The sequence below is a fragment of the Silurus aristotelis genome (assembly GCF_946808225.1).
Source record: "Silurus aristotelis genome assembly, chromosome: 15".
In the NCBI taxonomy this organism is placed as follows: Eukaryota; Metazoa; Chordata; class Actinopteri; order Siluriformes; family Siluridae; genus Silurus; species Silurus aristotelis.
The window spans coordinates 6,853,556-6,865,507 of record NC_139588.1 but is presented as its reverse complement, the minus strand read 5'-3'; the positions used below and the strand labels follow the sequence as shown (position 1 = coordinate 6,865,507).

The window sequence follows — 11,952 nt, the reverse complement described above, 5'->3', positions numbered from 1 at the left end:
CATGTTTGTTGCTAACTTTTCGAGTATGGCTATAGGGATTTCTTATCATCTACATGAGTGTTACAGATATATAATGGCTCCACTTCAATCCCAGAGGTGTTGAGTTGGGTTGAGGTTCAGGGTTTGTCCACAACACTCGAAATATACTCTATACAATTGTGCGCTTCCAATTTGGGAAAGAGCAACATGTAGGTGTGATGGTCAGGTGTCCACATGGAATATGGATTAAATGAAACATTAAAATGAAAATACTTGATATACATGATTCACATCAAAACATTAGCATAATACTGTAATATTTGTGATTCTTTGTGATTCTGGTGCAAATTCTTCTTACACCAGAGGATATTACTTACAGTTTCAATGATGTTTAAAAAGGAGAACACATGTCAGCAATCTCAAACAGTAGACATAAAGATCAGCGACATTCAATGGCATAATTACAGTTTTTCTCATTTGCTCAGTTGCAGTCATTAAACGCAAAATTGTTAAACCAGTTGTCATCGTCTGTCATCTAAAATTTCTATTATGTGACATGAATTAATGAATTGTGCAGATGAATCTTGAATATCACTATTGAAGGTGAGTGAACGGCATCAGATCAACCAATGATCAACTAGATCTCTGAAACAGGTCAAAGGTGAATCTCGTGAACCTTCATTTGGCAACAGAACAAAACACAGAATTACAATTTTTAAAATGGGATGAACAACCAAGAAATGAACGAACACTAATACAGTAAGAGTGTAAATTATGTCTGAAAAAGATTTAAGTCTAAATCTTTTGCAATCAATATGAATCAAATCATCAATTAAATAAATAAATTTGTGCTGCTGAAATTTATAGATGCCAAACTAAGAAATTAAACTGTGTGCATTTTTAACCACTGTAATCCGGTGGTTTATATCAAGAAATACTGAAACTGTTATTTTCTTCATTACTTCTCACACACACCCTGTTTAATGGGCCGATGAGCCGCTGTCCCAGCATGTTTATGTCAAAACACACATGCACTCAGATGAAAAGATGATCTCAAAGCCATTTTCTTGAACCTAGGGAAATTCAGTGACATGGCGAGTGAAAGAGAGAGAGAGAAAAATGCTGACTTGATGTATACTTTTTCTCACTGTAGTTACCCGAGCGATCAAATGCAATGACAACGCATTCGTTGACCCAGTTCATCAACAGTCGTGCGTCACACAAAATACTTCAAACTCAAGCTGATCCAAAGTGTAAACATAATACAGTTGATTAAGTAGATTTTTTTTTATGATAATATGGGTTTAAAATGTGTACATAAATTTATAAATCATTACAAACTAATTAAAAAATAACAAGAGCAAAACATACATTTAATATTATAGTACATATTATTATGCATAGATTATGTAACCCATATTGGCCTACAACATAAGGAAGGAAAGTTCCCTTTATCATTGTTCACAAACCAGACTGTCAAAATGTTTAGGCATGTTGTCAGTATTTCTTGATATAAACTATGATTTGGATTATAATGACTAAAAATGCACAAAATGTTAATTCCTTCTGTTTGGCATCTATGAATTTCAGCAGCACAAATGTATTTATTTGACTGCATATTTGATTTATATCGATTACAAGAGACGATTATTTCTTAGTTGTTCATCTATTTTCAAAATTTATAATCCTGTGTTTTTCTCTGTCTGTATACACTCTCTAATTGAAGGTTCACCGGATTCAACTTTGACCTGTTTTAGAGAACTAGTTGATCATTGATTGATCTGATGCCGTAAACACTCCCCTTTATTAGTAACATTCAGGATTCATCTGCACAATTCAACAATTTAAGTCACATTTACAAAAAAAAAAAAGTTGAATAGAAATTTTAAATGAACAGATTATTACAACTGTTTTAATCATTTTGCTTTAAATGACTTACACAATGAACTGATACCGAGATGTTTTGGGGGTCAAAACTATTGAGGTGAAAGCAGTATAATATATTTTGATCATGACATAAACAATTGATAATGTAGAAAACATTAGACACTTGTACACAATCGATTCAATGAATGTACTAAAGTATTCTTTGGAATTTGATCAAAGCAACGAGAAAATGTTTTTACGATGTGCACAAGTGACTTAATGATGTGGAGGTTGAACAAGTAGTTTTTAGAATTTCTGATCTGAGAAACGTTTTAATGCAACTGAAAAAACTGTAAAGCACTTGTAAATGTTTGCCCAAGTTGAAGTGTAAACGGAGGAGTTTTACTTTTGCTGGAGTCACATTAAAGCAGGGGATTAAGAGTTTTACTTAAAAAAAAGAATAGGGTGCGTTATCTACCACTGAATATGCAGAAACAATTAACGTTATACTTTAATAAAATAAGTACCTCAGACGGTTTCAAACTTAAACTGCATGGCACATTATGATAGATAGATAGATAGATAGATAGATAGATAGATAGATAGATAGATAGATAGATAGATAGATAGATAGATAGATAGATAGATAGATAGATAGATAGATAGATAGATAGACAGACAGACAGACAGACAGACAGACAGACAGACAGACAGACAGACAGACAGACAGACAGACTTCAGAAATGAAACACTGTGACCTTGTGCGAATCAGCCAGGCACAAAAATGTGTGATTATACATTATTCATAGAAAGATTATGCAACTTGAATGACACAAACCAAATAATAAAAGCCATAGTAGGGCATTGATGTGAATACTGACACTACAATGCTAGTGATAGAACTTGAAATGATGAAACAGAAACAAACTTTCTGTTTGCTTTCACATTACACTCAATCCAGAGAAAATGCTGGTATTTGGAGTTTCTACTGAAATACCTTTAGTAATTATATTTTACAATTAGACCCTTCTAAATTTTGAGGTCTAGTACAAGGCCAGAATTTCTCCCCACTTTTCTGGCTGCTGTATGCACCACCATGTAAACAGCTCAATTTAATTCAATGATGAAGAAGCTTTCTAACGGTAAAGTACACACCCAAAGTGGTGAAGTATAAACTACACGGACAAAGTTTGTGGACACCTGATAATATTTTTGAACGTTGCATTCCACATTTAGTCCCCATTTGCTTTTAGAATAGCCTAATTTATTTTGGCAAGACACTAGATTTTAGATTGTGTTGAGGAGATTTGTGGAGATTCATTCAGCTGCAAGGGTGTTAGTAAAGTCGGATAGTGATGGAGGTGAGGCGAGGAGGCCTGGGGTGCAGTCAGAGCGCCACAGCAGGCAACTCAAGATCTTTTAACTCCAAACCATGTAAAACATATCTTTGTACATCGTCATGCTGGAACATGATTGCGTCTCTTAGTTCAAACGAAGGGAAAATTTTATGCTACATATTTATATGTATATTCATAACTCATAAAGAGCTGTGTGTATGATGCAAATGTATTGAAAGGGTTGGAAATAACTAAAATGCAAGGTCTATCAATTCTTCTCATGCAGAAACCTAAATAGATACAGTTTAAGGAATAAAGAGGGAGGTTTCCTTTGCATTTATATCATTCAACACATGCCTTCATCTACAGTAAAACAAGTGCTTTCAACTCACTATGACAGCCTAAGTATACTATCATGCTATAATCTCTGTTAGGAGGACAATAAGTGCTAATTAAAGTACTTCAGGAAGTGGTTGGTCTTTAATCATCGTTTGAAGAGCGGCTCAGCTGGACATCAAGAGAAGTTCATTCCACCACCTACTGTAGGTGCCAGAGCAGAGAAAAGCTTTTAATGCAGGCTTGCTTAGTACTATAAGATATAGAGGGATCAGTAAAGCATTTATAGGAGGAATTCAAATGAGCCTGATGCAATATGGGGTGTGATAAGTAGTTTTTTTTTGGCTTTGTATACACATTACCTAGCATTAATATAACATTAATATAATATCCCCCCTCCTTTCCCATTTAAATCATTAAACCCAAATCCTGTAACGGAACTAACCTACTTTCGCTCACTCTGTCCGGCTTTTAGTGTGGTGTTGTATAACCATGGGCTTTTTATGTAACTGATATGGCTACTGGTAAGTTCTACAGAGCCCTCTTGTCATCTTTGTTTCACATCTCTGTTTCTGATCACGTGACATGCCAAAACCTGCAGGTTTTTCCAAGAACAAGGCTTTCAGAAAATATCAGCCGTGTTTTAACCTCCAGCAAATGTGTGTGTGTTTATCTGTGTGTATCTGTGTATACTTTACTAGCTTGTTAAGTCTAATACCCAGTTTAGCCCCAGCTTTCTCCCATGTTCCTTTTGTGTGTGTGTGTGTGTGTGTGTGTGTGTGTGTGTGTGTGTGTGTGTGTGTGTGTGTGTGTGTGTGTGTGTGTGGGGCTGTTAACGTTCCATGGTAACGCAGGTTTGGGCAGTTCTCATGTTTACCTGTCTTCCTGAATAGCTCCACCCCATACCATCAGACTTCCTGTGTCAGGTGTGTGTGTGTGTGTGTGTGTGTGTGTGTGTGGTGTAAACTGAGCAGCAGCACGGGCAGACTGAGAGCCCAAGCTGCTCCATGCTCTCCAAGAACACTGCTATTCCTGATGGTCCTACACACACACACACACACACACACACACACACACACACACACACACACTTAACACATGCTTATACATCTGCCACCACAGATTCAACAAATCTCCAAATACGGATTCTACACAGGATTTAAAAACTCGGGAAAGAGTTGAAAAGAGCATGTGACAGCTGGGACAAGTCAACTTCTGTCTATTTCTTTCTTTCGATCTAGACATTGTACTCTCTAGTTCAGTCCTAAACTCTAGGATTACTGTACACGGTCAAGGAGAAGATTGGGAAGATTTGGGACACTCCAGAAGGAAAAAGAAGCCTTAAATCCCAGTAAGTGTACAGAATTTGCAGTGCATTCATGTCTTCTGCCTGCCAATCTATCACTCTTTAACTCAGATGGGTAAAGGTGGCTTTTTTTTTAGCACACTTACAACCTGAAAGTGAAAACTGGAACCATAAATCTATATAAACTAAAGTTTATCTGAGTAATGCTTGCTTTGTGTGTGTTTTGCTCACAGATTTGATTTACTACCTCAGGTTTCTATACCCTTTAATGTTCTTTCACTTGTATCTATATCTTAGTTGCATAAGTTGACACATTTGACACATTTTTTAATTAAAAAGAAACATACCTCAAGCAGGGTGAAAGCTGACACGCACTGCCATTACAGGCCTCTCAGTTAACCAAGCCTTCAGAACCAATCTAATCTGACATTAGGACAGAGATCCCAAGAGAAAGGGATAGAGAGAAGAAAGACAAAGCGAAAATGGAAGGGCAAAGGAGTTAGAGAGAAAGAGAGATAGCAAGAATAGAGAGAGTATTGTCAATGACAGGGGTGCTTATGTAACTCTACATGTTTACAATGGATATAAAACACTATATTTAAAAGCTCCCATGTTAAAACTGCTGGGTTTTGTGAAATGAAACCATAGTGAATCATGCCAGATCTTTTATCACCTTTAATCTGGTATAGTTAGCAATAATACCATTTGTTTAACATTATAAGAACTTTTTCTAGGGTATTTACAGGTTGGTTGGTTGTTTGGTTGGTTGGTTGGTTGTATAAGTGTACACACCATTTAACTGATATTATGTTAAAGCACCTTTGCTTGAAATACAGCACTTTTTTGAGGACCAGAGAGTCTACTAAAATCGCACATCCTCCAGATCTTTATAAACTGCAATCGGATATCATGCACACAGCCCTTTTCAACTCTTTCCACAGGTTTTTTTATTTTTCAAGATTTAGATCTTGGCTCTGCGTGAATGTTTCTAAGTTATGTCTTCTTTGGAAGCCTGTTTTTGTTCTAGCACCAAGTATACGGTTTGTTTTTATAGCACAAAATGTCTCTATAAGTCTCAAAAGACCAGAACAGGTTGATTTCAAATGTAGATATTTGGAAAGAGCTCCTTTTTATCCACCCTACCTCATAGCCCAGACATGTGAAGATTATGAAAGATTGTTGTTACATGCAGAGAGAAATCAGCACTTGTCAGGTTCTCCTTCAGTGTTGCTGTAGGTCTTTTGGCAGCTTTGCTGGTAAGCTATTGTCTTGTCCTTTTGCCAGATTTGGAAGGACGCCCTGTTCTTGGTGATGTCTCAGTGGTGTTTCATTTCCTTCATTTGTTGGTAAAGGTGTTTCCGGTGTTCCATTGTATAAATAATGCTTTGGGAATCGGTTTATACGCCTCTCCTGATAGATATTGTTCAACACTGAGATCTGTATATACTTTGTTTTATACTTGTCACATGAACTTTACAGCACAGTGAAATTCTTTCTTTGCATATTTCAGCGATGTTAGGAAGTTGGGGTTACAGTGCAGGGTCAGCCTTGTTACACCACCCCTGGAGCACAGAGGGTTAAGGGCCTTGCTCAAGGGCCCCTAAAGTGGCAGCTTGCCGATACCGGGGTTTGAACACGTCAACTGTAACCCAGACCCTTAACTTCACCCTTCTGTAAACACACATTGGAGTGGGAAAAAAAACATGAAAATCGTTCAGAAATTGCTGATCTTGATCTCTTCAATAAAGATAATTGTTTGATAATTGCATTTTAAGTGTTGATTAATGATGTCATGTTTTTTTTCCCCCTATCAAATGATTTCATAAGAGCAATGACGATTCTTCTTTTAAAACAAACTGACGCATTTCCTTCTCATGATTCACCAGTCTGAGTTTGTAACTGACAGCAGGAGCAGTCGAAATACCAGTTCTTATGTTCTTCTCTCGTTCCCCCCCCCCCCCCCCCCATAACTGTAGCACTAAATACGTAAATCCTGACATTATAATCCATTTTAATTATTCCAAATTAAATAATAGCCTATTTTCATATTTCCAAAAATATTTCTATTTCTATACATGCAGTACAAACGTAAAGTAAATTGAATCAACAGTCTGATTGCCAAACAGCGAATCCGACACATAATTCCTTCATATTATTTAAAACTGCTTAAAGAAAAAAGTTCATCATAAAAAAATGTGTTAATATACAATGCAGGTTGGTGATGTCAACAGTTTCCTGTCATATGATTCCGAACTTTTGCAGTGTACTATTTTTTGCAATTAATAATGCCATTATGATGTGTAGTGAAAAGTTTTTTGTTTTTTTTCAGAATGGCAGAATGGAAAAATCATTAATGTTTTAACTATGGAAAATAGGTGAAAGGTGATGGAAAGTTTTAGTCAGAATATATTAAAGAGATGAATTCCTGGCATTATATGACTTCTCTTTTATCTGTAATGCTTTAAAGAATACGCTGGAAAGTCACCTTATTGGCTTTACTGAGTGTAAGTGTGTGTGTGTGTGTGTGTGTGTGTGTGTGTGTGTGTGTGTGTGTGTGTGTGTGTGTGTGTGTGTGTGTGTGTGTGTGTGTGTGTGTGTGTGCGTGTGCACACATGTTTTGAAGTGCCTTTATCCTTCTCAAGCATAAATCGAACAATGGGACAGGGCGTGTATCGTGTGAGTGTATATCACGACTGGCTCTTTATACAGACTTTTTTTTTCTCTCTTTCTGTTGTTCTATCTCTCTCTCTCATTCTCTTATTTCATTTATTCTTTCTTGACTATGCATTATAATAAAAAAAAATATGCAGCTATTAACCATAGTTTAACATATTAAAATTTTTCGACACCACACTACTGTATAATTATTCCTCTGCCAGAATGTGGTCACATGACCAATCAGGGCACAGCAGGTCACTTTATCAGTAGCCATAATGCCTTGTTGTCAGGTCTCTTTCAGTTCCCATGCTGGGTGGAATCAGATCTATTGAATGATGTTCTTTGTAGACATCCTTTAGAGAGAGAACTTCAGCAACAACAACAGCAAGGAATAATCTGGAAAGAAAGAAAAAAAAAAAGTTAAAAAGCACCAGGGTTGATATTTAGTATGTTATTTATTTATTTAATTAATTGATTGAATTTGAATAATTATGTGTACATATTTATGTATTAAACTTCATCTTCTTTTGACACGGTAATGAAAATAACGTGTATCGGTCAGCCACATAATTTCATTAACTGATACTGTTTAAATAAAACTCGTTTGGTTTGGCTATTCCAGGTTTTGTTGCTTGCTTTCAGGAATCTGTTTGATTTTACTAGGGAAAATATTAACTGAGTCATCAGATGAAATTGAAGTAAATCATTAAATTCATGTAAAAAACATTTCCTTGCTAAGCACTCTTTCATGGGCCCTTTTGAGAGGCCCTTAACATTTCTGTGCTCCAGGGGGGCTGTAACATTACTGACCCTGTGCTCTGACTTCTTCTTCCCAACATTGCTGGAATATGAGAAGAAAGAATTTTACTGTGTTGTGATGTAAATATGAAAAGTAAACAGTATCTATTTCACATACACAAATTATTTAAAGAGCATTTCGGAATCAGAAGCGATGTTTTTATTTTTATGAATAATACTTGAAGCAATTCATTGTAATTGGCTTTACTCATATGTACAGTGGGGAAAATAATTTTTTGATCCCCTTCTTGTAAATTTACTCCCTTACAATGAAATGAAGAATTTTTTGGTAGATTTATTTTAACAGAGAGACAGAATATAAAAAAAAACCTTTAAAGAAAGGTTATAAATTAATTTGTATTTTAATGAGTGAAATAAGTATTTGATCCCGTACCAACCATCAAATATTCCCACCCACCCAAATTAGTCCTGTCCCATTAAGAAAGAACTCTGAATATCAACTCTCAACTTGTCTCAGATTCAACCTCTTCCATTCAAACCTCTTCACCACCATGAGAAAGACCATAGAGCTGTCAAAAGATGTCAGGGATTGTAGACCTGCACAAGGATGAATGGGATACAAGACCATCAGATTGATGCCTTGGCATATGTTTTGAGATATTGTCATGCTTTAAGACCCATCCACGACCCATCTTCAGTGTTCTGGTTGAGGCCAGGTGGTTCTTACCATCATTCATGTGGTGAAGTCTTCCTGTACCCTTAGCAGACAAATGTTTGACAGCAGGGATGGTGTTTTTGGGGTCATATTCAGCATTTTTCTGCCTCCATTTTTTACAGTGAGTCAAGTTGATGCCAAAGGGCTCAATTTTGGCATCATCTGACCACATCACATTTTCCCAAGCCTTTTCTGAATCATTCAGGTGTTTTTTTGGCTCACTTCAGACAGGCCTGTTTATGTGTATTCTTGAGCAGAGGGACCTTGGTGTGTTACCAATGATTTAGTTGGTGACTGTGGTCCCAGCTCCCTTGAGATCATTAACAAGCTCCTCCTGTGTAATTCTGGGCTGATCCCTCACCTTTCTCAGAATCATCCTCACCCCATGAGGGTGAGATTTTGCATGGAGCTCCAGATCGAAGGCGATTACTTATCTTGTGGTACTTCCATTCTCAAATCATTGTGACAACAGTGGTCTCTTTCTCACCAAGTTTCTTTCTGATGGTCTTGTAGCCAATTCCAGCCTTGTGCAGGTCTACACTTTTGTCCCTGACATCCTTTGACAGCTCTTTGGTCTTGAAAATGGTGGAGGAGAGGTTTACACGTAAGAGGTTGACTCTGTGACAGGTGTCTATTATACACATAATGAGTTGATAGTTTAAGAGTTCTTTCTTAAAGGGACAGGACTAATTTAAATGTGTAGTGGTCAGGGGTCTTGCTGGTTGGTAGGGAATCAAATACTTACTTCACTCGATCAGATACAAATGAATTTATATATATGTTATTCATTTTAATATTAATCTTTTTGTTTTTAATATTCTGTCATTCTTTGTTAAGATAAACCTACCATAACAATTCTAGACTGTTCAATTCTTTGTAAGAGGGTAAGCTCACATCAAAGATCAGCAGGGAATCAAATAATCATTTCCCCCCTGTAGAAATATATATATATATATATATATATATATATATATATATATATATATATATATATATATATATATATATATATATATATATATATATTGGCATTTTTTATTTTTAGTGTAAAAGTCTTCCCCTCTATTCTTTAGAAAACAATGGTAAGGTTATTTATTTATTTATTTATTTATTGAGCAGCCTGCCAAAATTGCTTCTGTTGCTCAGAGGCAATACAGTAACACAAAGGGTTAAATCAAAAAGACTTGTCAGAGAGGGATGTCAGAGAGAAAAAAAAAATCATGGAGTGCTTGACTCCATTAAAAATAGTCTTAACATTAGAAAATAACTTGATGAGTCATCCTTCGCTGGATATTTACATTTGCAGTGTTGCAGCAATGTGTTGAATTTGGTCTTGAACTCTGATTCCAAGCAGCAAATATTTGTGGCTTGTATTTGCCCATAAACTTAATGGCCAGATGTATTTGGTGACCAGACATCACATCCATACATGCTATATATTTCACATAATTTGGTGTTACAATAAGTTCGGCTATTTTGGAAGGGTTTTCCACTAGGTGTTAAATGGGGTGACTATGGGGATTTATGATCATTCAGCTACAAAAGCATTAGGTCAGGTGCTGAAGTTGATGAGAGAGTCTTAGATTTTAGTCAGTGTTCTAGTTCAGTGTTCAGGGGTTGAGGACATGGATCTGTGCAGGACATGAGTTCTTTTACTTTAACCATAACACATTACATCTTAATGGAGCCTGCTTTGTGAGCATTGTTATGCTGTCTCTTAGTTTCAATAGCGGAATATCTATATCTATTTCTGGCCATATAGTTTTAGTTTGGTTGATATATCTTTAGAAAAACAAATTGTGGTTTAGATAGCATGCAAACGCTCAAGTAACATGTTTATCCAAGACGACCAGAACCCGGGTTCATAGATTTTAAACACACCCTTCACCCATATGGCAGCATTTCACTGTCAACTCTAGTTCGCTCGTTTTTACTTCCGCTCCCGTCCCGTTCTGCTTCTCATTCAGTGCAAAGATCATTAGATAACTCGGGTGCAGTATTGATATTTCTGTTGCTGGTGGAAAAATGAGTTTGGGTGCAGTTCAATACTACTTATTCTGCCAAGCACAAAAGATAAAGGAGGGAAAAAAAGTAATTTGTGTTGGCTACTATTGCCAGGATTGCAGCTGACATGGCGCAGCTCGACGCTCTTTCTCAGTCCCTATTGACACCCATTTTATAAATGATATTCTCTGTTTCTGTTTCTTTTCTCAAGGTCTTGATAAAAGCTGACTATACAAAAGACTCCCTTCACCATTCACACAATCACGGATTGCAAGCTCTGGGATTTATCCTGTGATGGAAACAGTGCAGGCAGATTGCATGCAAAGTGTAGTGGGTGATGGCGTAGTCGACAAGGAGGAAGGGGCAGTCGCCATGGCTATCAGTAATGCATCAGAAGCGGGCCGAGAAGAAGGGGGTGCCATGGCATTCGGTGATGGACTATTTGAGCAGCCAGAAGAAGCAGGTGCTACAGCAATGTCGACTGGCGATTTTGCGGAAATGCCGATTAGTGGTGCCATGGTGACACCCATGAATGCCTCAGAGCATCCATTTGATGGTACTACAATGATGCCAAGCAATGGAGCAACAACAGTACTAATTGAAGGTGCTTCAGCAATGCCAGTTGATGGTTTCATGGAATTGCCAAACTATAGTCCAACAGCAACATCCCCCACTGGGGCTATGGCCATGACAGCTGATGGTGCCACTGCAATGATGTTTAGCATCGGCATGGATTATGAACCCTCAGCTACAGAACCCTCAGATGTGGACCTGTGCAAGGTCTGCGGCCAGCGTCACTTGCTGGACGAAAACCATGAGTACAACTACAAAGAAGATGTGGACGATGAGCTCACTTGCCACATCTGCCTACAGCCCCTAATCTGCCCACTGGACACACCGTGCGGACATACCTACTGCCAGGAGTGCCTGACCAACTTCCTTGTCGAGAGCGATTTCTGCCCAGTGGACCGTGTGCCCATCCTGCTGCAGAA

The 11,952-nt window shown here is 37.3% G+C and overlaps 1 protein-coding gene and 1 long non-coding RNA gene across 3 annotated transcripts in view; one reads left to right on the top strand and one right to left on the bottom strand.

Annotated features, from left to right (window-relative positions):
• Positions 1-4,310: 4,310 nt before the first annotated feature.
• Positions 4,311-4,733, bottom strand: LOC310738276. Its single transcript, XR_014536989.1, has 2 exons — positions 4,592-4,733; positions 4,311-4,559 (listed from the first exon to the last, which is right to left on the bottom strand). It is a non-coding gene; the product is annotated as an uncharacterized lncRNA (long non-coding RNA).
• The window catches only part of lnx1 (ligand of numb-protein X 1), a 44,821-nt gene continuing 37,597 nt past the window's right edge, over positions 4,729-11,952 (top strand). For both annotated transcript variants that reach the window (XM_083563012.1, XM_083563011.1), the window contains exons 1-2: positions 4,729-4,869; positions 11,172-11,952. The exon at positions 11,172-11,952 is cut by the window's right edge and continues 123 nt beyond it. In XM_083563012.1, coding sequence (XP_083419138.1) covers positions 11,255-11,952 — 698 coding nt within the window. In that variant the 5' untranslated portion in view covers positions 4,729-4,869; positions 11,172-11,254. The remainder of the gene's footprint in view (positions 4,870-11,171) is intronic.